The sequence below is a fragment of the Rissa tridactyla genome, chromosome 15 (assembly GCF_028500815.1).
Source record: "Rissa tridactyla isolate bRisTri1 chromosome 15, bRisTri1.patW.cur.20221130, whole genome shotgun sequence".
Lineage (NCBI taxonomy): Eukaryota > Metazoa > Chordata > Aves > Charadriiformes > Laridae > Rissa > Rissa tridactyla.
Genome location: NC_071480.1, coordinates 7,955,257 through 7,982,419, shown reverse-complemented (window position 1 = coordinate 7,982,419; position 27,163 = coordinate 7,955,257). Strand labels below are relative to the sequence as shown.

General features: G+C 59.5%; 1 protein-coding gene across 4 annotated transcripts in view; it reads right to left on the bottom strand.

The window, feature by feature from the left end:
• The window catches only part of CASKIN2 (CASK interacting protein 2), a 34,910-nt gene extending 8,495 nt beyond the window's left edge, over positions 1-26,415 (bottom strand). Inside the window, exons 1-10 of one of the 4 annotated variants that reach the window (XM_054221581.1) lie at positions 26,128-26,415; positions 23,213-23,909; positions 4,630-4,681; positions 2,505-2,602; positions 2,252-2,397; positions 2,018-2,113; positions 1,001-1,131; positions 671-779; positions 419-527; positions 7-101 (exon numbers count right to left, since the gene is read on the bottom strand). In XM_054221581.1, coding sequence (XP_054077556.1) covers positions 7-101; positions 419-527; positions 671-779; positions 1,001-1,131; positions 2,018-2,113; positions 2,252-2,397; positions 2,505-2,602; positions 4,630-4,681; positions 23,213-23,306 — 930 coding nt within the window. In that variant the 5' untranslated portion in view covers positions 23,307-23,909; positions 26,128-26,415. The remainder of the gene's footprint in view (positions 1-6; positions 102-418; positions 528-670; positions 780-1,000; positions 1,132-2,017; positions 2,114-2,251; positions 2,398-2,504; positions 2,603-4,629; positions 4,682-23,212; positions 23,910-26,127) is intronic. The other 3 variants (XM_054221584.1, XM_054221583.1, XM_054221582.1) reach the window with 3 other exon arrangements.
• Positions 26,416-27,163: the final 748 nt, after the last annotated feature.

The following is a 27,163-nucleotide window of genomic DNA, read 5'->3' as shown; positions in this document are numbered from 1 at the left end:
CCTCACCGTGATGACATCTCCTGCCCGGACGTTGAGAGCAGTCGGGTCATGGAGGTTCCAAAAATCCTTCAAAGCTCGGACCTTCAGGATTCCTGATGCCTCTGAAGACAAGGGACGGAGGGAAGAAAGAAGGTACCAGAGCACAGGAGGAAAGAGAGCAGTTCAGGGAAGGTGGAGAGAGAAAACAAGAGAGGGGACAAGGAAGAATAGAACATTAATATTGCAGGAAGGACTCAGTCACTGGATATTGCCTGCAGAGAGGATGGGGGGAAGCCTGATGGGACTGGGATGCTGACACTCGCAGCTAGCCTGCTTTAGGCTGTTCAGGAGGAGCACTGGGAGCTCCAGGCAGGTCCCATGGGGAAGAAGCCCCTCTCAGTGCCAGGCTGCACCTGGCCATGCACCGGCCCCACCTCACCTCTCAGCAGCTGCTTGATGTCCTTGCTGGCGTGCGAGGTGGTGAACTGGTTCACAATGTCCAGTGCTGTCTGGTTGTAGGTGTTCCTGATGTTCACGTCAACGCCACCCTGTCCGGGAGGGGACATGGTCAGGGCCAGACCCCACAGCTGCCAGCAGACCCATGGGGGACAGAGGGACCGAGGGGAAGGGGGTGATGGCTGACCCCCAGGAGCTTTCCCTGCCCGTGCAGCCCTGTCCCCACCACGCTCACCTCCAGCAGCAACCGCACCACCTCCGTTTTGCCGTAGAGTGCGGCCTCGTGCAGGGCTGTGCCCGTCTTCGTCTGCTTGTTGATCTCAATCCCGGCCTTCAGCAGCTGCCTGGTAGGAAGGAGGGAGAGGCATGAACGGCCAGACACTGACATCGGGGACAGGTGATCAACTGCTTTTCAATGGGAAGGGGACAACTCCTTGCACTGCTAAGGCTTTGGGAACAAGGGACCGAAGCCCACAGCAGGGAGGTGGGTTTGGGAGGAGGCGTGACTGAAGCCATGATGGGTTTTTTTGGGACAGGGCAGCGTCCCAGGCTGGCAGGGGGTTACCTGATGATCTCCTTGTGCCCGTTCTTGGCTGCCAGGTGCAGCGGGGTGGTGTAGTTGGGGTCAGTAGCATCCTTGGACTGTCCCTCCAGGAGGGCAACGCACAAATGGCTGTTCAGCAGCAACTGGGCCACCTGCACGGGGCACAGGGGTGAGCGGTGGGGTGCAGGTACCCCCACCTGCACCCTCCCAGCAAGGGGCTCGGCCTTGGGGCCAGCCCTCTGCTCCCCATCCCGCTGCTCCCCTCCATCCACAGCCCCCGGGGCTTGGCTGGAGCTGGACAATGCTTGGCAGGGCCACACTGTCGTGAGGGGCCGTAAAAGGTCACAACAGCCAGAAATACTCTTCCCATAATCGGGCTTTTCAGACCAAGCCCTAAAAAACTCCACTCTCTCCAAGCCCAGAGTGACTCTCAGCATCTCAGGGCAGCCCAGAGGCGCAGAGGAGTTATTTTTACTGCCCTGTTTATAGCTGCAGACATTATAGATACTCCAAAAATGGAAATATCCCCCTGGTCCCCTCCCCATGGAGCACGGGACAGTCTGGCTGGCCATGCTCCAGCCCAGCCCTGCGGTGTGGTACTGGCTGAGCTGGGGTCTCCCGGGGCACATGGTGGCCCCGTCCCCACGAACCGTGATGGGGACCTCGAGCAGCCAGTCAGGGCCAGGCGCCCAGGGTTTGTGGGGATTAGCCAGCTCACCTACCTGTGCTTAAAGGGGAGCAAAGCTGCGGTGGGTGGGGGGAGGCTGCAGGGAACTGGGAGTGAAGACTCCTGGTTTCTCTCTCAGCCTGATGCTGCCCTGCCATGAGGTCAGGAGCAAAACGTGCAGCTCCCAGGTTCAGGATCCAACCTTGCCCAGCAGCGGGAGGAAGCAGGTGCTGCCTGCTGGGCTCTGGGGCTTATGGTGGAGGTAGAGCAGCTGCAGCGAGACTTGGAGCTTTGCTCGCGGAGGAGCCAGCCAGATCCAGAGCCACCCCTGGAGAAGAGCCCAGCACAGGGCAGAGCCCCACAGCACCCACCTTCAGCCGCCCAAACTCGCAGGCCAGGTCCAGGGGGGTTTTCTTCGCCTTGTTGATGAGGCAGGGGTTGGACTGGTGTTGGAGCAGCATTTCTGACTGCAGGGGAGCAATGTGATACAGGGGCTCAGCATCATCCTGTGCCCTCACCTCCCTCCCACTCAGCACAACGGGGTTTGTCCCCACCTGCGCATCCCCAGGTGGTGGGTGCATGGGTGTCTCTGGGCCCTCACTTACCACTTCATAGTGGCCATACTGTGCCGAGAGGTGCAGCGGGATCTGCCCATCCAGCGAGGCCATGTTGACGGAGGCAGCGGCGCGCAGCAGCACCCGCACTGGCTCCACACGTCCCTGCCAGGCTGCATAGTGCAAGGGCCGCATCCCTGCGGGGGAACAGAGCTCAGCAGGGCTGGAGGCAGCCCTCGGCCCCACTCAGAGGGCTGAGCCGGCTGCTGGAGGCATGGTGGGGTGCTGAGGGGTCACCCCTTACCGTTGCTGTCCTTGATGTCGACGGTGGCCTGTGCCTCCAGCAGCAGCGAGATGAGGTCCAGGCTGCCGCCCAGGGCCGCGTGGTGCAGCGCCGAGAACCTGTGACACAAGGTAGGGGTCAGCCCAGCCCCGGTCCCTGCCGTGCTGTCCCTACAGCCCCCGCCTGCACAGGGACAGAGGCCGAGGGCTGGGATGGTCACTGGCTGTTTGTGGCTACCTCCCTCCTGATTCCTCACCGCCAGTGCCTGATTTTCCCCATAGCAAAGTAGAGACAAATCCCTCCATGCTGTCCCTGCCCCAGGGCTCGGCGAGGGATGCAGGGACTCTGTGCACCCCCTGAGACCCCAGCAAGAGGGGTCCCTCATCCCCCTGCCCTGCGCAGAGGCAAGCAGGCGGGATGGAGAGAGATGCATATTCCCTCTCCACGGTGCAGCCAGGCAGCCCGAAGTCATGCTGCTCACAGCATCCAGCAAACGCACCGGCCCTGTGGCTAGTCCTGGCTCCTCCGCCAGCCACCCCCGCCCCGTGCCAGCAGGGATGCCGGGAGCCCACGGCACAGCGTGGGAGGCCGCCAGTAATGAAAGAGCCCTGTGTCTCGGGGCTGTGAAAGGGGCCTGTCTGCCCGGCACTCCCCCCCGTGTTGTCACGTGAAGGGCCACAACTGAGTGAGGGGACCCTGTGCCGCTGGGGATTAGCCCGTGTGCCACTCCAAGGGGTGTGGGGGGCTCCAGATGGCGCCAGCCCAGGGATCCAATGGGCTTGGCAGTGTCCCAGCCCTGTGCCAGGGACACAACCCGGCCAGCACAGCTCTCTTCCCAACCCGTGGTCCCAAGGTACCACCAAATCCCTGCACAGGGTCTCTGGGCATCGTAGGAGGGATGCTAACCCCAGCAGAGAGGGCTGCTCCCTCCTGCAATGCAGTCACCACGTCCCGGAGCCCACGCCAAAACCTCTGCCTTGAAGCAAGAACGCAGCAGGTACAAAATCTCCCTCGAGCCAACCCTGTGGGATCCCTGTGGGGCCAGCTCTGCCCTGGGGGTGGCTGCACAAACCCACGCTTGCCTCTCCCATTGTCTCCAAGCCCCAAGCAAGGCGATGCCTCACCGAGGTCACTGCCAGCAGCATGGCTCTGCCGGGAGGGTGCACGTTGCGGTCCCTGTGCACAGGTCTCACCTCCCCGCTGTCCCCTTCCTGCACCCCAGCAAAACCCAACACTTCGCCCACACTGTTAATACCCAAATGCCGCACGTGGCCCTCTGAGGGGAAACAGACCCCTAACCCTCCTTCCCACCAGCAGCCCTCCTGGAGCTGCCCGAGCACAAGCCCTGTGCCTTATCAGAATCAGATCATTGCTTCTATTATTATGTTTTTTTCTATTAAGCTCCATCTGCACAGTATTATTTTAAGACAGAACCATCCTGCACATTTTCAACCCCCCACTGGCCTGTTAGGACTCATCACAGACACCTCCTCCTACAGAGTCCTCGGAAAGAAAACATGTAGAAATTAGGTACAACAACAGTACATAAAACAAGGCTAATAACTCACAGGTCAGAGTTAATTCAATAAGAATAACATGCTTATTTATTTTATGGGTCTTTGTGGTTTCTTTAACTCTCAGTACCCAGCTTACTAAGTGCTTGGATTTTGGAAGTGATGAGCTACATAAATATGATGTGGTCACTTGGCAACCTCATCTTTTCTTTCTCTGACTCCCCCCACTCCCCCCGCAAACGAAGAGATTTTCCTCTTGGGAAATTAAACATGGACACAAGCATGTGCAGGCACCAGCATCAGCCCAGTGCTCCTCCATGCTTTGACCAGCACACAGGACATGGGGCAACAGCTGGACATGCTGCACTCCCTTTTCACCCCCAGCCCTACCGAGGGGGACGCAGAAGAGCTTTACGAAGGATTTTGCAGGATGGATCTGGGCAGGCATGGGGTCTGCCTCTGCAGGGCTTGCCCTGGCTTTGGGATGCTGTTGCATTCTCCGGGGCTCAGCAACTACCCTTGAAAGCTTTATGATACCCAGAGCTGCAGACCAACTAACTGGACATCAGGGAAAGCGAGCCCACCCACGCTGGCAGCAGCGGCACCCAGCACCCTGCCTGGGGAGCACTCACCCATCCGCATCCTGGTAGTTCACGTTCAGGCGCTTGGCAGATCCCAGGAGCTCTGCAGAGAGAAGAGGTGAAGGTCAGGGCAGGAGGCAGAGCCCGCACCACCCCACACGAACCCCGTCCCGCAGCTGCACCAACCTCCCAGCGCACAGAACAGTGCCTGGCCCATCCCGGTGGCCTCTTCTCTCCTCTCCTCTCCTCTCCCTCCACATTCACCTCCACAAACCCTCAATGAGCTGGCCCAGCTCGAGCTCAAACCCTTTCCTCCCTCTGTTCCTCCTGCCCCATCTCTGCGCGCCCCCGGGATGGGTCGGACCCCGCAGCTCCTGGCACCCCGGCTCGGTGGGATGGCACTTCCCTCCCCTTTATAGACACCAACCCCCCAAAACTGCTGAGTGGGGCAGTTTCCCCTCCCACTCGCTCCCTGTGCCCACTGCTGCCACCAAGGCCTGGCCCACAGACCACATGGTTGGCATTTTTACGGCCGGGACAGAGGCTGAAGCCTCCAGCCGTGAATGCGAGGATTGTGCCACCTCGGATATCCCCATCCCCTCGTCCGTCCCTCCCTCCCCTTCGGGGACCACTGAGCGGCGGAGGATGCTCACCCCACCCTCGGCACAGCCTCACGCGCGCCCCCAGCTCCCCGCTCCTTCCCGCAATTAATTTGAATGAATTCCTTCCTCCCACACAGAGAGGACGTTTTATTCTTCACGGAGGGGTTGAGAGCGGATTAACATCTCTGGAATTCATCCACTAAGTCAAAAGGGAAAGAAAGGGGAAGGTATGCAGGGGGCAAGAAACGCTGCCGCTCTCCTCTGCCTTTCCAGGCAGCCCCATCGCCGAGCTGGGGAGGATTAAATGCTTTGAAAGGTTTCTGGGCTGTTTCCTATGGAAAATCAAAGTCCGAGAACCGGGCTCTGAGCCCGGGGTGAAACAGCTGCTCAAACCCCACTGAAACATGGTGGGAACCTGGGGATGGAACCCCCTTCCCTCGCAGCCGGGCAGATCTCTGGGGCTGCAGCTCCCTCTCCTCCTTCTTCCCCTCTCCTCCTTCTTCCCCTCTCCTCCTCTTCTTCTTCTTCTTCTTCTTCCTCCTCCTCCTCCGTTCCCTTCTCTTTTCCTCCTCTCCCAAGCTCCCTGCCCACCTCGCATGGCAGGTCCTATACAAAGCCATACTCTGCTGCATGACCCCTCTGCCGGAAAGGGGAGCTGAAGAGGGGGCCGACTTATTCATCATGCAAATGGTAATTAAAGGAAACCAAGGATCAGTGCGTTCATTACTGCAATTTACTGTGTTTTGTAAACAGCCTAATTAATGCAAAATGGGCTTGGAGTGGCTGCTGGTGAAGGACTTGTGACTCCTCACCACAGCTGAGGGATCAGGACAGGATCACCCTAATTACCTCTTCCAGGGGCTGTTTGTCTTTAGAGTGGCAGTGAGCAGCTCTGCCAACCCAAAAGCCTTTCCTGAAGGAACCAGCTCCCAAAACCATCGCTCAGAAGAGCTCCCACTTTTCCCTCCCAGCCCATATTGCCCGAGAGCCCAGGATCTGGGGTCTCAACCAAGGACAAGCTGCTTCTCTTGGTCCCACCAGCCAGGAAAACAATAACATTTCACTTCTAAACTGGCCACTTCTGATCCGAGTCATAGAGCGACCATAACCACCGAGCCCTGCGGTGCCTTTCACGGATCCAGGACTGCGTTTAGGGTGTACAGCAGAGCCAGGAACGGGGTCAGCTATGGTGGGCAAAGGCCTCATCCTGCCCCTCCGAAAGTCCTGGGATGGATCCTGCAAGTGGGGAGCAGGAAGGGCTGGGCAGCATTTGCTGCTGGGCGATTTCCAAAGGACACAATCGAGATAAAATTAAAAATAAATGAAGGGTTCCACTAAGCTGTAGGCAATACCCATGAAGCCACCATGTCCCGCTCCCTGAGCGATCCCCCAGGTCCCCTGCCTTTTAATCGGGGTTTATAAATAGGTATTTTTGAAGGATGCCCTGTGCGGTGGGAACTGAAGGCCAACACAGATTTGCTCCCATCAGCTGCAGCCAAAAACTGCCGAGGGGTTTTGCTGCTGAGAAAGAGTAGGAAGGAGGAGGAGGAGGAAGAGGAGGAGGAGGAAGAGATGGGGTCCTTATCCTTGGCAGGAGGGGCAAAGCAGAGCCAGGTGGGCAATATCGGGAAGAGAAGGGCTGGATGGAGATGCCCACTGAGCACAAGCACATCCAAAAGAAGCAGAAACATCCCACAGCCCTGGGGGCTGGTCCTGGAGTTGAGCAATACCCACTATTTGAAGAGGGAGAGCTCACCCCAAAACCCCATCCCCGACCGCCTCTTACAAGGGGACTGGGCTGGCCGGTGGGGCCCAGTAAGCAGGGCTGGGATGCAATGGGTGTCCCTGCCCACTCCCCAGCCCCAGGAGGCAGCTGTCAGCATCTGTACAGCAAAATGTCTGTGTCTTTCTTTGCTCCTCTCCCGGAGCAACATTCCTAAAATTAGTTCCCTGCTCCAGCAGCCCTGCAAGGTCAGGACGTGGGGCAGGACCATGCAGACACGGCGTGGGTGGGTGGAAAAGCAGCAAGACCCAAAAAGCAGAGCCGGGGGCAGCATCCCCTTTGGGGCTCTTCCCGAACGTGAAAGCAGGAACACTCATATCCCACCTCGGGCAGGAAGGGAAAGAGCTCATCCCTGGTTTGAAGCTGGGTAAATCACTGCTTGGGGAGCTGGAGAGTTTGCAGCCAGGCTGGAAGGTAACGCGTGGGTAGGAAAGGGGCCAGACACTCTGGCACCGCGGGCACCAAGGCATGAGAAAAGAAAAGGGCGGGGGGATGCAGGGGAAAATGGAGCAGAGCCGGGCAGCCAGAACCCCTTCGCCAGCACCGTCCCACCGCACGCCTCTGCACAGTACAGCACGCAGGGCAGGCAAACCAACCCCAAAGGCAGCCCTGCCTCGGCGGGCAGCCAGCACCAGGACGGGGTGAAGCAGCGTGGCAGCACAAGAGCTGCCAAGGGAGTGCCACCAGCTCCCGTCGTGCTCCTGCGAACACGGTGACAGGAAGGCACGCGATGGGATGCTTCCCTGCATCCCTCTTCCTTATTCCATCCATATGCTCCTTTTGACCGATTCCCCCATTTTTCTCCCCATTTCTTCAGCCCCTTCTCTCCCTGTCAGTGCCCTGGCAGCTCCAGGCTCCCTGGCCTTTCCCACACAGACATTTTGGGGCTCGGCAGAGGCTGGGCCAAGCCATTCCCAACCCCACAGCCCTCCAATATTGGCTGGTTTGGAGGCATGGCTCCAGCCAGGAGACCGCTGAGCTGGGCTGGGAAAGGGCTGAGGGGTTGGGGCCGACCCAGTCACAGCACTGGGGTGGGGTGGCCAGACCCTTCACAGACACACCGTCACCTCCTTTGGGTTTGCACTGGGGTGGGAGCACCCGCTGGCCTGATCTGCACCCCCACATCCCAGGGAAGATGAACCCATGGATCCAGCACCGAAATGCAAAAAACCCTGAAGGGGATATTTCCAGGAGAAAATCCAGCTTGGTGCATCCTGAGGGTTAACGCCGGCCGTGGCTTCCCCCTGCTCGGCCCCACTCCCCAACACGACCCCTTCCAGGGGGTCCCATCGGGCGCCCACCCTTCTCTGCTTCCCCGCTCCGGCGCGTTCGCCGGCGCCTGCCCGGGCAGGACGAGGCTCGGCAGTGCAGGGCCGGGGCTGAGCGAGGCCTCCAGGGAGCCAGCGAGCTTCTGTGCGGCGTCTGGCTGCCAAGCAGCAGGCGGGAAGCACCTCCGGAGCGCGCCGGCAAATTACTTACAAATGTAGAGCCCGCGTGCTGCGCCGGCCGCCGGCCCGGGCAGAGGCACCATGGCCACCCCCTTGCCAAAGTCGAGACCCTCGCCCATGGCATACTCTGGATCCTGCCCCAGGCAGGGGGGAAAGTGCCAGCCCTCGGCCTTTCGGACACTTGCTGGTGAGGGGGTCTGGCATGGCACAGCCCTGCATGGCACGTTTCCAACCAGCTCCCCTGACTAAGCAGCCCCCTCTATCGTGCTGCACCCCATGCCTCAGTTTCCCCGTGGGGATGGGCTGCACTCCCATGGTGGGGATGCCAGGCTGGGCTAAGCTCCCTGTGGGGTGCAGGGGGCTCCCTTGGAGCAGCCGGCCAGGGCGGGTGCCTCACCTGTGCCGCTGGCAGCCGGCCCGGTGCAAACACGTATTTACCCCCTCGGGGTGCTCACCCGGCGCCGGCTGTGCCGCCTGCGTGGAGCCAGGCGTGCCCTTGCCCAGCCCGGCTGGCACCCCCTGTGCCAGCATGCCGGGCACCCTGTGTCCCTGCGCCCTTCACCAGAAACATTGTCCCCCCAAGGACACCCTTGGGCTTCGCTTCGAGGGCTGGGAGGTGGACATGATCACTCAGGAGCACTGAACTGCTCACTGGAAAGGAGTGACGCATGCTCGCCTGGGTTTGGCTGGGGAAGGAAATGCCCAAATATCCTGTGTCCCCCCAGCAAAGCGCTCTGTGAAGACTCCTGCCCTGGCTCACATGGAGAGCGAGGCTCCAGAAAGCAGTGCTTTTGCTATGACCACCACCAGTTTTGTCCAAGCCTTTGACCCTGGTGCAGGAGAGACAGATCTATAACTGGTGACCAACATCCTCGTCAGAGACACCTTGAAAAAACAAACCTTTCTGCTCATCCTGTGTTACAGACCCTTGTCACTTCCACTTGCCCTGGGAAATCACATCCCCACACCACTGGCTGCAAATATCCCTGTGCTATGAGCCTCCCCATACGGCAGGTCTGAGCATGCCTGTACCACGAGCATCCCTGTACTGCTATCCATGAGCATCCCTGCACCATGACCATCCCTGAACATCCAGACACAAGCATCCCTGCACTGCTGGCTGTGAGCATCCCGCACACAGGGATGCTCTGTCTGGGCACTGCAGGAACACCATCCTGCTGCCCTGGACAATGGGAGAAGAATCGTGTTGCTCCGGACCAAATACATGCACATAACCTCTTGGGAAAATAAAATACACCTGGGGACCATCACCACTAAGCCAATAAACCAGCTGGAGGAGCTAATCAGATGCAATCTTGCAGAGCACCAGCTGTCTCCGATGGTAGTGGCAGCCTCCCAGAGGCGGAGGTGGCAGGAGGTGGCAACTTCACCCGAGCTGCCCTGCCCAGCCCAGCCTTGACCTGCACTGATGGCCTGGGATGGCCCTGCCTCGGCACGCATTGGGTTCATGCTGGGACTCAGGAGAAACTCAATGTCTTGCTCAAAATCAAGACAAGAGGAGGTGATGTCGATCCCTCTTCTGCGGGAATCGCCCTTCGCTGTCACCTCTCTGTCCACAGGCATGTCCGCTGTGGCCACCCACACCCGGCTCCTCCCGGCACAGCCTCCTGGCAAACCGGCTGCTTCAGGTACAGTTTCCCAATAGGTCTGGAAACGATTCACCTGCTTCGATAGGGAAGGAGCTCGGCCACAGAGACCTTAAGAAACTCAACCAAAGTTGCTCAGCAAGCTTGAGACAGAGGTTGGGTGCGAGCCAAGGGCTCCTGACCCCGGCTGCCTGCTGCAGCCACCAGCCTGCACTCCAAACGCTGAGCGCAGCGCTGTGCCCAGCTCCCAGGGCAGGCAGGGCCCCCCCCCATTCCCTCCATGGTTATGGTGGGTGAATTTGGCTGCTGGGGTGCTGTTGCCTGGGATACCCAGCTGAGCACCCATCCCTGCATCCAAATGCCACAGGTTTCCAAACGTCACGGGTGCTTTCCTGCCCGCAAATGGCCTGTGCTGGGGTTTGAGGCATCCCTGCAAATGGGTTCCCCACCAACGCTGACAAACAGGTCCTCCACCAAGCCAGGCACCACAGGGTGGGTCTGACTGGGGCAAAGCCACTGGGTTAACTGGCAAGGACAGGGAGGCTGCAATTGGGGAGACAGATTCCCATCGACGCAGGGCAAATAGCAGTGACAGGAGAGAACAACACGGTGGGGAACCCCTAATTTTTCCCTACACCAGCGTCTGGCAACTTCTGGAGAATAAATGGTGTCTTCATCCTTTGAGAAACCTACCAAACCCATGTGCGAGACACACCAGACCTGGCCAGAGCCCTGCCTGCTTTGACGCTGCACAGGCTGTACGATGGCACACAAGTCCTGCTCCTGGTTTTGGCACCAGGAATAAATTCAGGGGGCTCCTCACAGCATCCTGAGGGCTGGACCCATCACCCCTGCGCTGTGAGCCTTTATCCCAGGGAAAATCCAAAACCTGAGCTTTTTAAAGAGGTTGGCAGTAGGGATGGCACCCCCCACAGCGCAGTCATCCATCGCTCACCCCCAGCCAAGCCACCCCAGGACCCCTGCCCAAACCCCCAATTTCCCCCTGCCGCTTCCCCCTCAAGAAAAGCAGGAAAAAACAGGCAGCTTGTTCAAAGTGAAGTCTCCCAGAACAATGAAAGGAAAAGCAGAGTCGGAAACCCTGTCCCCATCCGCGCAGCTGGGAAGAAGGTGCAGTTCTCACCTCTCGTCCCCAAGCCTTGGCGTTTGCAGTGGGGATGGAGCGGGCAAATGCCAAGTGGGGGAAACAGCATCCCATAAGTCCTCTGGGGCTGGATTCACCCCTTGCAACAGCCAAACACATGCTCCTGCTCTGAGTTCCAGCCCCCCAGAAGGATCTCAGCTGCATAGTGGGATGAATGGTGTTCACGCCCCTTCCCCACAATAATTTGGGGCTTCGCACTGCCGGCTACCCCAAAGCGATGCACCCCAGCCCAGCTCCCCCAGCAAGGGGGAGCGGTAATATCCCGTCTCCATGGAGCCGAAATCGCATCCCCCAGCCCCAGCCAGGATGGAAACAGCTGGGAAAGGCTTCGGGTGGGGGAAGTCGGGCGGCTCCTTCAGAGATACAAGGGCTCCTTTCCCAGCTGGCCGGGGAAATGCGTTACCGGGAGGTGAAGTCACCATCCCTGCTGGGACCTGGCTATTCCACTCTCCAGGATATGAACTCAGAGGAGCTGTATTTGCCCAGGGAAGAGGTGGAGCCTTTTCCATTTCCCCCATCCTTCCGAAAGGACAGGACGCCTCCTGAGCGGGAAGAGATGGGGCGATAGCATCAGGGGCCGGCGGCCAAGGGCGAGCTCTGCCTGTGCCCGCAGTGCATCACCGGGCACACCGTGGGGCCAAGAGCCACCCATGGGCTGCAGGACATGGTGACCAGCAGAGCATCTGGTCCAGCATTAACAACACACCTTGGCTCCCGTTCAACTGGTTCCATACTGGTTCCAACTGGTTCCCCTGGGAGTCAGGGAAGGGGGCACAGGGCTCCAGTGCGCCCCAAGTACGCAGGCAAAGGGGCTGCACCTACAGACACCCTCAGCCCTCTCATTAATGGGATACCAAGCAAAGAATGCATTAATATAATCTGTGGAGGATGCTCAACAGATTGACGAGGGCAGAAATAACACAAAAGAGACTTACAAGAGATTAGGAGAACAAACCCAGGCCTCTTCAACCTGGGAAAATTGCACGCTGCAGCACCTGGGGAAAAATAATCCGACCGGCAGACGGTCAATGGGAGGAAGAAAGAAGGGAAGCAGGATGCGGGGGGTTGGTGAGTGCAGCGCAGGCACGGAGGGAGCCACCGGCAAGGAAAACAACCCTGCGCAGGGGGATGCTGCTTCCCAGGCTACCATCTTCCGTTGTATGCCCAGGGCTGTGAACATGATATGGGCTCACGGGGGACATGAGAGACTTGGGGGGACACAACAGGAGCCAGCAGCCAAAGGGCTTGCCTTGCACAGGAAGATTAGGGCAGGTCAGTAAACCTGGATTTGCTGAGCAACAGTTAATTAGGGAGGGCGGGCAGGGACGCAGCAACCCACCTACACCTGGAGGGTTTTGACGCTTGAGAGGAGCATGTAGCTATTTATTTCATGGTTCTAACAATGAGCCCCAGATAAAAATTAGAGCAGTCAAGAGCAGCCAGCAAAACCCTGTGAGCTCAAGGGAGTGAAGCGAGGATCCAGCCCTCTGCCACAGCTTGGATGGTTGCAGCAAATCATGCAGCTCCTGCGAGAAGCAGGGCAAGGCTGAGGCTGGGGGACAGGGCTGCCGTGGCCCTATGGCACTGCCCCCATCACTGCCAACCTGGTACCCACATGCGGCAGCTGGCTCCTGGGAGCTGCTCTGGCCAGTGGAGCCAGTACTCAAAGCACACAGCGATGTGGTGGCTGGAAATCCTGCAACATCCTCCCTGTTTGGCCCCAGGGAAGCTGCCATGTACCCGGAACAGGCACTGTCGGGGCGGACGGAGTGGCTGTCCCCACCCTGGATGCTCTAATCTAGGCAAGGCACACACAGGATGGGAGGGGAGGCACTGGAAGGTGAAGCTGTTTGCTCGAGGTCACACAGAAGGTCGATGGTTCAAGTGCCGTCACTCCTTCCAGAGGCCCCCGCAGCCGGGAACCAAATTTTCCCCAAAGCCCGCCCCCCCACCACCATCCCATGGGCAATCAACTGTCGGCAGCCGAGGACTAACCTCAAACCGCTGCTGGCAGCCGTGTGGCCAGGGTTTGGAGTCACATGCAGTTAAAAATACCTTGCGGATGCCTTTCCTCAACTCTGACCCTGCGAGACGGTGCTGCTGCCAGCCCCACTCAGGGACGTGCTGGCGGGGTCCCCTGGGACGCACACAGCCCCGTCTGTGTGAGGACAGGGGCAGACGCTGACTGGGGACTGGGTTTTCCTCCCTGTGAACCAAGGATTCCCACTCCTACCTCTATCCTCTATTGCCAAACCCAAACGAGAGGCTCTCTGCTTCCTACAGCCGCCTTCCAGTGAATGATAAGTGGACTATTTGGCTCCATCTGAATCACAGCCCGGATCTGAGCAGCTTGAGCAAACTATTTCCTTCCCTTCTGGACAGAGTAAAAACGTGGCATCCAAATCCCTCTGGTCCCAAGGGATGCTGGATGGGTGACTGCTCCCGCAGATGCCATGGCACTGCAGCCGTTTGTGGCATCTGCATTGGGAAAGAGCAAGACGATCTCAGCCAGCAGCAGCTGCTTGGCACTCCCAAACCACGAGGGATGGGAGGGATCCCTCTCCAAACCCCCTTTCCGGTGATGGCCAGGGCGCAGAGGGGACCCATCTTTCCTTTTTGCTCCCATCCCCTGCACGAGATCACCTACTGAAGCAAGCGGGAACTGCCCAGCCACTCCACACTGCCACCAGTGAGGACAGGTCTATCCCCAGCAGGCACGGGACAAGCTCCTTCCAGCCTGGGACAAGCAGCCCGAGAGACGAACCCGCTCCTGCTCTCTCCTCTCCCTGCTGAGGCCGGACAAGGCGGTGTGGCTTTGCCTGTGCCCAGCGTAAGGGCTCTTTGCCAGCCAGGTCAGACCCTCCGGCTGCCTGCCCGGGTTTCCGGCTGGCCAGGCAATGCTGCAAACTGGGAGAAGCCGTTGCCAAAACCCAGCAGAGCATCTGGCCAGTAGTGCCTTTCTCGTGCCTTGGCTGGAGCAGGATGTTTTCACCCAGCCGTGGCAGCAAAGGGTTCCCCCAGGACCCTGGTCTGCAGTGGGACCCCATCTGCAGGGGACAAGAGAGGGACACAACAGCTGTACCACCATGATGCCCTGCACCAGCCTGTGTGTCCCCAGGTGGAAGCAGTAATCACCAATAAATCCATTTAGCAGCAAGTGACATGGTACATCCCGGGAGAGGCATCTCCCCATCCCCGCGGTGGAAGCAGGAACCCACACCAGGACCTCACGCCCATCTCGCTGTCCCTGTGGGGGCCTTGGCAGCTGCCAAGTTATTCCAGGCACCGCGTTCCTGCCCCCCTCCCCTTGTCCCAGCTGCTTCGGGGCCAGCGGGGAGGGCAGCAGGTTCCTCCCATTGCCCAGCTCAGGCGCCGGAGCCGGCTGGCAGCTGCTCGGGGACCAGCTGGGGACAAGGGCGACACAGAGCAGCCCTGTCCCCCCACGTACCACAGAAAGGACGAAGGCTGATTTACAGCAAGGTCAATGGTATCAGAATACAATTGTGATGGATATGGGGGTGTTGGATCTGAAGACCCCCAGGCCACAGGCTGAGCTCTAGTCAGCAGCTTCCCACACAGAGATGAGGAAGGGGGTTAGGCGGTAGCACATTGATAACTCCAAACCCCTAAAGAGCAGGCGCACCTTCGCACCAGAGGTAAACTGAGGCAGAGGCAGCATCCCTGGCTCCTCGTCAAACCAAGGTCGTGCCTGGATTCCTGCAGGGACCCTGCCACCTGTGGAGACCCCGCCGCCAGGTCGTCCCCCCTGCCTCAGCACTCCCCACACCCCAGCCCTACCGAGCAGCGGTGGGACGCAAGCCAAGGCCTGCCCGCTCCCTGGACCCCTGCCGGCAACCTGATCTGTTTACGCCTTTCCAGCGTGGCGGGTGCGTGTCGGGAACGGCCCCGGCAAGCCCGAGTTGGCGGCTGAGGCAGGACGTGGGAGCTGAGCACCGAAACACCCGCCTGCTGCCTTGCAGCATCAGGGGGAATGGCGGGGAGAAAGAAGGGGGTGCACAGGGGGGAAAAAGGGTCCCCCCACCTTTCTCAACTCTTTTTCATAGAAAAAGGCACCTCCTTCTTGCACCGTGCCACCCCTCCTGCAGCACCCTGTGCCCCCCACCCCAGCCAGGGAATCACAGTAGGTTGCCTCATCCCCAGGCCCCAACGGCAAAAGGTTTTCCGAGCTGTGCCAGCCCTCCTAGGAAAGCGCTGGGAGAGCGAACCAGCACTGGAAGCTACATGTCCCTTCCTGGTCGATGAGGTGCCAGCTTTGCAAGCACATTGCTGGCCACGCGTGGGGGCTCAGGGGCCCACGTGCTGGTCCCCATCCCAGTGCCCGGGTTGTCCCCAGGTGGGGCTGAGCAGAGGCACCCACTTGCACTGCTCCTGGGAGGGGATGTTTATGCAGGACAATACTCATGGGTGACACCAATACCTGGTGTGAATTCAGCCCCGTGAAGCCACAAGTGTGCAGAGGAGGCTGCAGCGGGATGGAGCAGACCGATGACTTTGGGGGCTCAGAGCTGGCCACACAAGGTTTGGGGTGGAAGGAACGGAGAAGCAACTCCAGGATGTACATGTGCAGTCCAGTACATGCTGCTAAATATAACCAGTGGGACAGATGCTCCAAGACAGGGAGCTGCTTGTGCCCCGGGGAAGCTGAGGGCTCCCCTAAGGCTTGAGCAGCCTTCAAGGTTTGTCCACGGAGCAGGACCAGCCGCAGCTCCTCCACAGGAGTCTCTTCCGCTGCGTGGAGGAGTGTTTCCCTTCTTTTTAACCTGGCAGGATAAGTGGGTGCTCATTCAGGGAAGGCAGCAGGGCTCACGCAGCCCTTCCCGCCCACATCAGCCCAACAAAACCAAACCCAAGGTGCAGCCCGGGCTGAAGCCCAGAGCAATCCCCACTGCCAGCTGGGCTTGCTAAGCACCCATGTCCCCCATGTAGGCAATGATTAGCTGCCAGGGAGGACTCTGGCCCTTTTTGGAGGCCACCAAGGCGGGCGGTGCTCATGTAACCCCACTGCAGTGGGGATGCATCCAGGGAGGTCCCCGAGGGATGTGAGTTGGGTGTCCTGCCCAGGGAGAGAGGACACCCATGGGAGAGGAAGGTCCGTAGGGCTCACAATCCACGGTCTCCCTTTTGCTGTTTGCACCCATTTCGGCTCCAGCTGGAAAACTCCCTTCAGGTTTACCCATGCCCATCCTAGCAAAGAAACAAGACAATACCCCAAGACGGGCTGTCCAACGGGGAGAGTGAGGGCTGAGGGCCAGCCAGACCCTGGGACCAACGCTGCAAGGGGGCAAGAGGCACCTGCAAAACGGGTGGGAGAGCCCGAGCCAGCCCTGCCGCCAGGGCCACCTCCGTGCTGGGCACCCAACACCCATGCCACGCTCACCAACTCCCTTCGCAAGCAGACAGGACGCCTTACCTAACCAGCCATACCCACGGCCAAGGGCGGTGTTATGAAACCCCAGGAGTTTTCTCCACCCACAACAAAGCCGGGGTCTACCAATACAGGCTCCAGTTCCTGGGATCGCACCCAAGGGAGGCTGGGGCAGGGGTCCGGGGACAGCAGCAGTGCCGGGTGCCGCACGCTCTCTGCACAGCCTTGGCTGGGGCCCGGCAAGGGAGAGGTGCTGGCAGGGCTTGGCGGAAGCGCAGCCGGACGTGTTGCACCAGGCCTGGGATGCTGTGGCAGACGCATACCTGCCGCGCATGCAGGTTTTCCCGGCTCCCTTATCTTGCCATCGAAGCTGCACTCGGTTGCAGCTCCGGCCTTTCGCCCCTGGGGTAGCAAACGGCTCGGGGTGTCTGTGCACCCACCCTGCTGCCGCTGCCCCGGGCATCCCGCTTGAGCCAGGGATGGGCGAGGGTGTCCGGCCCTTCCCTGGGAGGGTAAAGATTATCCCGGCTGAGCCATTTCCAAGCAGTCTGGGCATCTCCAGACAGGTCTGTGACTCACCAGGACACCTCGGCAATGCCCAGGCGATGTTGCAGCCCTGAGGTTCAAGCAGGTCCCTCCCTCTCCATCCCAGGCACGATTTTTTGGGGAAGCCAGGATGGGATATGGGAGAGTGGGAGAGCTCACAGCTCCTCCCTAACCCCCTTGCGCTTGCTAGAGCAGCCAGAAAAAGGTGGTTTATTGTTATTTAGTTTCTGCCCCTTTCATACTCCTTTGCCGGAGTTTTTGCCAGAGGCGGGCCTCGGGTCTGGCGGGGGGCCAGGCCAGCCGAGGCGCTTTTAAAAACAAAGCAGGGCGCGTGCATGCACACACACACGCACGGCACCCAGCCCCTCTTTTAACTCTTGCTGGGGCGACGCTGCATGGAAGATGGTTTCCAGCTGGCCGGCAGCGTGCTACCACACACTCCCAACAGGCTAGAAACCATCTTCCGCAGGGGATATTGTTGATCGCTGCTGAGAACCAATAATTCACTCCCCCAACTTCCCAGGGAAACCTTCTTGCAGCACCAGAATCCTGACAGAGAGGTGGCAGGAGTGATGCTATGATGCTGTTATGTCCACAGGAATCTGCTTGTCCTAAACAGGGACGATGCCACAACCCCTTTCTAGGTCACACCCAAGATCTTCAGAGCCAGCAGCCCCGCGGGCATGAGGAAGAAGAGTACAACAAGGTTTTCACCTAAAAGCAGCTTCTCTCCTGGGTGGCAGAAAGCCACCAGAAAGCACTGGTGACACACACACCACATCCCCAAACCCACAGGGCTGACTGCCTTTTTGCACAGGTCGCTGCTACCCAGAAAGTCTTTATCCACCAGCTCCCTCCCACCTGCGACCAGCTCCATGCCCCAGCATGTCCCCAGTCCCAACCAGAGGACGGGATGCCTGTGCCAGCAACGTCCTTGCCACGTTTCCCTCCTCCCCTGCCTGAGTGCAGCCCTGGGGAGCACCGTCCCCGTTACAGCACCCGTGTGCCGCCAGTACCCGGGCACACGCTGTCCCACGGCTCAGGGCTGCCCTCCCTGTCTGCCTTTGAGCTGTCAGCATCCAAATTGTCCTGTGTTTCTGGGTCAGACAGCCCAAACGGCCTCCGCAGCCCTCGGGAAGGGGGAGCTGAGCCCCCTGGTCTGGGCTGAGGCACTAGGAAGTGCTCAAAGGATGTAAATCCCACTCCTGCCACAAACTTCAGTGTCCTGCCTTGTGACACTGAGGATGGCTGCCAGCCCAGCTCCATCCATGGCCCTGGGGGACCTCCGCATTCCTGGAGAGATGGGCAACTCCCTGGGATGCCCCGGCACTGCCCACTGAGGGAAGGCAGCATGGCCCAGGGCAGCCCCAAGAGAGCCCATGCTCATCCTCTTCCCCAGAATTAGCCTGGTTTTGCCCACTCTTTTGCCCCAGCAAGGAAAAGGCAGCAGGTGGCCCAGACTGACAGCAAGGAGCCACAGGCTGCCCTGCCAAAGGGTTTTTAAAGAATCAGGAGAGAAATATAGATGTGGGAGGGAAGCAGACGTAGACCTGTGAACATGGGGAGATGGGGTGCAGAGGGGCACCCCAAGGAGGCCATTCTCCCTGCACAATGCTGTTTGCTCGTGCCTTATCTCCCGCGCTCTGCGCAGTGACACTTTCCCCGGCTCTGGGCGCACCGGCAGCAGCTGGGCCCCTTTCCAAACACAACACCCGTTAGAGGCTGGCTTTGAAAAGCAACTGCCCGTTCGCTCCTTTTGCCCACGTGGGGCTCTTCCTTCCTGGGGAGGGAGGCAAAAAAAAGGGGCTAAACCCCACCATGAGCTGGGACAACAGCGATGTGGGTGGGAAAACCCATCAAGCAAACACCAGGCTGCTAGATGAGACCCCCATCCTGGGGAGGCCAGGAGCCACAGGAGGAGGAAGGGGAGGGAAGGATGGACCCCCACCATGCCGTGCAGCTGCAGTCCTGCCGCCATCCATCCCTGCGGCCCCCGTGCTCGTCGGAGCCTTTGAAGCCTCTTTTCTCCCCCTCCCACCCACCCACCCCAGGCTGCTTCAAAAGCAGTTTTCAGCAGGCTGTGGGGCGGTGGGGTCCCCGGCACAGGGCTGCTGCCAGCCGGGCTCCCCTGGGCACGGCGCCTCACCCCACTCCTGGCTCAGTCTCGGTGGAAGAGGGAGTTTTGCCCGTTTCGGCAGAGTTTCTCAGCGTCTCTCCGCAGGCGTGCCCACAGCCCTTTCCAAGCCAGTGTGCGGCTGCGGAGCCGGTCCAGCCCGTCAGACCTACAGCGCACGGGGAGAGGAAGGGAGGACACGGCCGAGGACGCTTGGGAACTCGTCCTCGAAACTCAGGCTTCAAGGGACGTGTCCAGGGCCACCCTTGAGCTCAGTGGCAAAGCCAGGTCCAGCTGCCTGCACTGCCCGGGGCAGGAGCGGAGCAGGCAGGGGACCCAGACATCCCTGCGCCAGCAGAGAAAGCCATCGTGTGTAACAGAGCCTGAAATGATAAGGATCATGCCCGAGGCTGGTCCTGGCTGTTCCCCGCAGCCAGACCATGCAGAGCAGATGGAGCACCTTGGGCTTGGGACAAGCATCAGCGAAGGACAGGGAGATGGCGTGATGGGCTTGCCGGCCAGCACAAAGGCGCATTCAACATCATTGCAAAATAGACCGCAAACTACAAAAAGGAGCAACTTTTTCCCCAAACAACTATAGACTCGCTGCGAGAAGGAAAAAGCCTGTCAGGGCACAGAGGAAGGGCGGGTGTTCCTGCAGAGGACGGGGACACAGAGCGCTAGTGGCAAAGGCTAACAAATCACAGGAAAGATATTAAACCTCACGCTTCGGGGCTTAAGCTGATATAGCTACTAGGGATTAGGAGGAAATTTAAGGGGGAGGGAGCGAGTTATCCCCTATCTGCCTGCTGCAGTCTCATAGCATGCAGAGCAGCATCGTCCTTCTCCTGCCCAGTTGGAGGGGTGACAGCAGCATCTGAGGACCAGCACCACTTTTGTGAAAACCATGCTGTGCTTTGTGCTGCTGGGACACAGCAATGAGGGGCACCAGCCCAGGTATGGGGATAAAGCCAAGGCCCCCTGCAAGCTTCTCTAGCATTTAACAACTTGCTAGGTCACAGCCCAGACACAGCCAAGTCCCAGGCGCCCACACCTGTCCTTGATATACTCAAGGTCTGGAAAGTCCCAACATAGGTAGTGAAATGTGGCAAGTGGCTGGCCCAAGTCAGCTGCATCGTCCTGCGGCAGCGACTGAACCCCGGTAGGGCTTCGGTCCCTGTCCTTGAGAGTTTAACGCCAGTTTGCTCAGCTGCCGCCCTTTCTTTGCACTTTGTGCACGTTTAAACAAAAACCTTCACCACTCCCTCAAGGAAGGCAAACAGTGAGTCCAGCTCCCGTTTTCCTTCCACGGCTCCTCCAGCGCCCAACTATCATGGGGACATCACCTTCCCCCGGCATCCCCCCATCCCCTGCCCCTTAGCCCTGCACGTCCAGGAACGAGGACACACAAACCTGGCCCAGTTCCAGGAGCCATCACCCCTTCCCAGGGATGAGAGCCCCGGCCGGGGAGCTCTGCCTCTCACCTCCCCAGGGAGCCCCAGCCCCTCGCTGCTGCGGCAGCCACTCTGGCCCGGCCAACTGGCGCATTGTTGGCGAGCGCAGCCAGCCTGGGGACGTGATTGATCATCGGGGAGAAAGGCCAAAGCCGTGATGGGTCGTTTAACAATTTCAATTAAACTCCGCAGCACTCCGACGCGGAGGGGAGGGGAGAGGGAGAGAGAGAAGGAAATTAAGAAGGGGGATGTTTCTACTACTGCACCGGGGAACCTCAGCAAAGCGCAGCCGGTTCAGCAGGAGCAGCCCAGCTCTCCCAGAGGAGAACCCCTCTCCGGCTGCAGAAGTGACCAGAGAATCGTCCTGACGTCCCCTTCCCACAGGTGGGACGTCTGCCCTTCCCCTCTAGCTCCTGCCCCTAAAACTTTCTCCCTGCCCGCCCCACCGCCTTATAATAATAGGTGCTGTGACCCACTTGTACGGCAGCGCTTGCGCAGGGAGGAGGGCTGCGCACGGTGAATATTAAACAACGTGTCCCTGAAGTTCCCGCTGCCGGGACTGGCGCTTGATTTTTGCTTACGTATGGTGACTTTTTTAGGCACAGGAAGCCCCGGAGGGCTGATCACAGCAACCGAGCTCCCAATCCACTGAGACAGCAGAAGGACTCTTAGAGGGATTTAAAAAAAAATAATAATAATAATCAGCATTGCAGCCTGTCATATGGAAAAGGCGCTTTAATGAGCAGCAAATACAGCAAATGCTTCACTCACATGGCATGAGGGAACCATAGGGGATGGGGAGCAGCGATGCCCTCCATACAGGGGATGAGCCCCTGGGGCCAAACAAGGCCCCCATGGTGGGTCCAGCAGAGGAGCCCCACTGAGGGCTTGGGGCGGTGGCCTTGCAGGGGTCTGAGCCTTTTGCTCCCCTCTTCTTATAAAGGAATAAAATGAAAATAAGCAGAGAGAGCTGCTGACACCACTCCAGTGGGGGAGTTAAACGCACACGTTCACGTGGGTGCCCCATGGCTGGAGGGAGGGGAAGATGCCAGAGAGAAAATGCAGACAGGGTTTAACTGGGAGAGAGTTACCAGAGGGGACTGGAGAAAACAAGTGTAACTTCACTCCTCCGGGTGCACAGCGGGAGGAGAGCAGCAAGCACCCCAGCCTGCCCGTGCTGCCTGGCCATAGGACACCAGCTTAGGGGAACGGGGCTGCGTCAGTCTGCGGGACGCTCACGTCCTGACGTTATTCATTGCCTTGGGGGTGTCCTTCAACCCGCCTGCGCACACAAACCTCACTCGCTTCACCCCAGGGACCCCGCACGGGTGCAAGTCCCTGATCTGCAAGCAGAGGCAAAGGCACCCAGTCCCTTTGCCCGGGGAGGGGGCACCAGACACCCCCGTTCTGGGGAGAAGGTGACCCCAGCCCTCCTGCAGGCCTGGCACTCATGATTTGAAAAGTTTTGGCCCCAACCAAAGCTCTCCAGCAGCTGACCCAGGAGAGTTTATCCCCTTCTCACGTTTATAATCCCCAGCCTAACTCACGTTTCTCAGCACCAGCCACTCTGCCCTGAGCTGCTCCTAAGAAGCCTTAAAGCTTCTTCTCCTGCCTGAGTTTCTCCTCGCCCTCCCCAGGACAGTTTTTTCCCCTCCAGCTTTCCCACACACACCCACAAGACCCCCCACAACGTGCCGCCCTGGCAGGGGGGTCCCGCACCCGCCCAGCCTCCCCCTGCCCAGAGCGGCTCCCGCAGCCCGGGCAGGCGCCGTGCACCTTCCCCCAGCCATGTACCGCTCCGAGCGCCTTTTTATTTACTTTTCCCAGTTTCCTTCTTTTGGTAGGTCACGAGAAGCAACCAGGAGCTCAGCTCTCTACAGGAGCAGCGTGGCACCAGCCATGATTTGCTCCTCCACCTTTCCACCCTCCCCATCTCCTCCAGACACCGTCCGGCGCCTGCAGGACCCCAGTGCCCTTAGGGACCCCCACAAGCCTGACATTCTCTCTGAGCCATACTTGCTGCTGACCTTTCTGAGAGCACATGCAAGAAAACAGCCCTGCTCAAGGGTTAAACATTACCAGACTGAAATTCAAGGCTTGACGATTGGTTCCAGTCGACTGGCTGGGATGATAATTTTTCACAAGATAAACATGGCCAGGAGTGAGCGGCAACCGCTAAAGACCTTTTGTAGCGGTGTCCCCCTCCTCCAAGCAGCTTTGCTACCCCCAGCTGCTGCCGTTTTCCTTCACCCATCCCCTCTCGGTAGCCCACATTTTAGGACCCCTGTCCCCAAGCCCGAGGGTAACCCTGGCCCTGCCGGGAGGATCACTCACAGCCCGGTCATTCATCTGCAAGGTCTGTGCTTGTGCTCCCGCCTCCAGCCACGGTGTAACCCCTGCACCAGGGTGCAGAGACAGCACTCCCACCCTGGCTTGGATGGCATCGAGCCCGCTGCCGGGACTCGCACACCAGGACAGGCAGCACTGCCCAGTGGGGGAGAGGGAGCCCGTAGCTTGCCATCCGGCTACTCACTGCTCTTGGACGCCTTGATCTTGGCCACCAGTTTCTGCACACCAGGCACGTCCCCGTTCTTCACGGCCTGGATCAACTCCTGCTCTCGCCCCATGGCAGACAGGTGGGAGCGGCGGGGGCACAGAAGGCAGAGACCCTCAGATCCCGGTGGTTTATAAAGCCATAGGAATAAGCACGTAGTTCCTCAAAACACACTCTGATGGGAGATGAAATCCAGCAATAAAGATGCTTTACAATCCCACGGGACATAAAAGCCAGAAGGAAGAAGTCTTTCTGTTAAGGGCAGAAGTCTCTTTCTGTGTCGGGAGGAGCAGGACCCGGATGGGGTTTGGTTGGAGAACATGCGATCAATTAAAATAAGAAATAGTTCAGCGTTCAGGCACAGGCTCCTGGCAGCACCGGGGCTCTGTGAGACAAAGCCAGGCGGCTTGGGGCAGGGCAGCTGGCACAGTCGGCATCGGGATGCCCTTGGCCTCTCACAGCACTCCCAGAGCCGGAGGTGTCGTGCTTTGCTCCCCTCGCCAGGCTCTGCTGTGCTGATGAGTCCCTAATTCTTCCCAACGGGATTACGGGCTCGTCGCCATCTGGAAGTTATAGATCCTCCCACTCTGGTGCTCATTAGCCCCTTCGTTTCGGCATTCCTCTTGGCAACAGCTCTGCAGCCACACTGGGGAGCCCCGGCACAGCAGCCCAGGACCTGCGGAGAGGAAGAGCAGCGTCAGCCCTCAAAGGCCATTTACCTCCCGGCTCCGTCGCGACAGCTTTTGTATCCATGCCGAAGAACGAATACTTTGACTATATTTAGTCCTGGCGGGACTTGGCTCGTCCTCGTGTTAAACAGAAAGGAAAGAACCTGCAGAGGAAACCTCTCAAGGGTGCTGTCAGGGGGTGGGCAAGGAGTGGGACAGGCACACACAAGTCCCCTCCATAAAGGCATCACACAGGGCTTGGGGCACCACGGTGTCTCCCCTTCTCTCCCAGTGGCAGCAGCCAAGGGATGCAGCTGGGAAGGTTTAGCCAAAGTCCTCTGCAGCCCATGGGAGTGAGTCAGCCTGGCCAGCAGCCTTCCCCTCCCGTGCAGGGGTAAACCCTCACCCTCTGAATTACCCATGAAGCTCAGTGCCCTGGGACCCAAGACGCTCTTTAACCAGTACACGAGCTTTATCTAGCCCAGGTAAGGAGCTGGGTATAATTCATCAGCACAACTATGCTCAGGAGAACAGCATCAAGCCCATGTCCCAGCCGGCTGGGGCATCCTGGAGAGGGCATGGGGTCCCAAAGCAGCGGTTCACACCTCCCAGCCTGCGCTCTCCCGCTGTGCCCAGGCTGCCCAAACTGGGCAGTGAGAAAATCCCTCCTGGTTTGGGGCCATGCGTCTGGCAGGCTGCTCCGACGCCCGGAGAGGAGCGTGCGTGCAGGAGGGCAGGGAGCACGCACTGTGCCAGCTACAAGGCCATTGCCAAATCACCATGCGACTCCCCACATGCCAATCCAGGCTGGATCAGAACCAACCCCGGTTCCCCCAGCCATGGTGCAGGCATGCCATCTCCCTTCCCAGAGCGCTCACCCTCAGCCGTTTATGTAATAGCAGGTGTCACTTCCTCTGAGCAATTGAGGTCACTGTTTTGAGGATGGAAACCACAGGGGAGAGAAGGCAACAGCAGGAGGAGAGGTCCCACCTGGGTCACAGGGGGCAAAAGCAGAAGGGGCATGCCATAGCACAGCATCGCTCAGATACCCATGGTAAAGCTGGAAGCTGTGACCACCCATGAGTGCGGACACCCCATGCTTCAGCCCTCCCCTGGGTGCAGCAGGATTCAGTACAACTGAAGAGGTGATCCTCCAGTGCTGGGTTAGCTTCCAGGACAAGGGGATGATGAGATTCCCGCACCAGGCTGGGGGGCTCTCCCCACATTGTTGCTCCCCTGATGGTTCATTCAGCTGATGAGCCCCTCAGCACCAGGGCTACCTGGGGGGCTTGGTACCAGGCACCGAAGGCAGTGCCCACTGAGGTCAGCCATCAACTCCCCATGTCCCCGGGCACCGGCTTATCTACCTTATGACAAAGTTTCAGCTACTTGACTCAGACTAACCCCTTGCTGCAAACACATGCCCTCCCGAAACCTCCTGCATTACACCATCTTCAAAACTACTTTATTTCATTTAACCCTGTGCACTGCATCCAACTTTGTGCTGCTCTTCAAAAGTGGTCGTGAAAAGTGAACACGAGGGCGCTGAGATTATTCACTCATTTATTAAAAGAGTCCCCAACGGCCTCACTTAGAAGGCAGCCCCATGCTGCTGCCTACCTCTCCCGAAGCATTGTAAGGGTCAGCGAGTAACTCGGAGGTACCGAGAGTTCCGAATACCAATCTCCACCTCTTCAGCCTCCCGAGAGAGGAGCAACAGCGAAAGTAAAACTCAAGGAACGCATAAAGCTGGAAAAGCAACAGCAAACATCCCTCCCACCCGAGCAGAGCTGAGCCTCCAGCCCAGGAATCCACCTGGAGAACCAAAGTATCCCAAACATTCCCGCAGCCAAGGAGAGCGCCGGGAAAAAGAAGGGAGAGAAAGAAAAACAAAACAAAACCAAACCAAAACAATTACGTAAGTAGAGAAGGAAAGATGCAAAAGAACGGTAGGCACTGAGACCGGGTCTCGAAGGGGCGGGCGGGGGAAGCTCGCCTCCCCAGGGAGGCCCCCCGGGAAGCCCCGCGCCGCCGGTGGCGGGGCGAGGCCGGGCGGGCAGCGATGGGGACACGGTTCGCGCCTCCCCGCCCCGGGACCCCCCAGGGGCCGCTCCCTCCTTCGAGGAGGGCTCGGGGGGATTTCTACCCCCATCGAGACGAATCGCTCTGTTGCTGCTGCCAGCGGCCCGACCCCGGCGGGTCCCGCAGCCGGCGGTCCCCACTCACCTGGCCGCGCTCCCAGCCCGCCCAGCACCGGGGCGAACCGAACCGAACCGCGCCGCACCGGACCGCGCCGTGCGGTGCCGGACCGCGCCGAGAAGTACAGAGCCGAGCAGCAACTTGCCAGGCGTGCAGAGCACGACCGGGATTGGGACCGGTACTGGTACCGGGACCGGAGCGGCGCGGTCCCGGCTGCCCGGCTCGCAGGGCGGCGCGGCGCTCGGCAAAGTCCCGCTCGGGCTGGCCCCGTCCCGGCAGGAAATCCCTCCCCGGCCCGGCCTGATTGGAAAAGCCCGGCGGGTTGTGCGGGCTGGGCAGGGCCGGGGCTGCTGTCACTCACCGTGATGCGCCGGCAGATTTGGGCAGGGGCAGGGCCGCGGCAGCCCGCCGCACCGGCACCGCTCCCGCCCCGCACCCGACCCGGGGGCGCCCCTGGGGCAAGCGGTTCGCTTTGAACGGGGCCGACCGGAGAGCCAACGCGGTCCGGGGGGCGGGACCGACCCGGTGGTCCGGGACCGGCCCCGGTGGGAGGTCCCCCATCCTCGACCTGGGACCGACCCAGTGGTCCTGGACCAGCCCCCAGGGGCTATTCCCCCTCGTCGACCCGGGGGGACGATCCCCCATCCTCGACACGGGACCGACCTGGTGCTCCGGGACCAGCCCCGGGGGGCAATCCCCTGACCTCAGCCCCAGACTGACCCGGTCAGCCCTTTGCCCCCTCCATCACCGACCACCCTGGCAGAGAGGCTGCGCAGGCTGCTGATGGCACCCACAGGACCAAAATCCACCGCTCCCCATCTGTCCAAGCCACAAAATCCTACTCTCACAAAGCACTAAAACCACCGAAAAATCACCCATTTCTGCCAGTCCTCAACAGAAACACCAGAGCCGAGTGCTCCCTCAAGCACAGTTCTCTTAAAACAAGAGATTGCCTAATAAAGCTAGACAGCTTTTGCTGCATGATACCACTGGATTATCATCAACTAATCAGATTAAAAACACACAGAGACTTTGATTTTATTCACTAAATGCCCAGTCCACA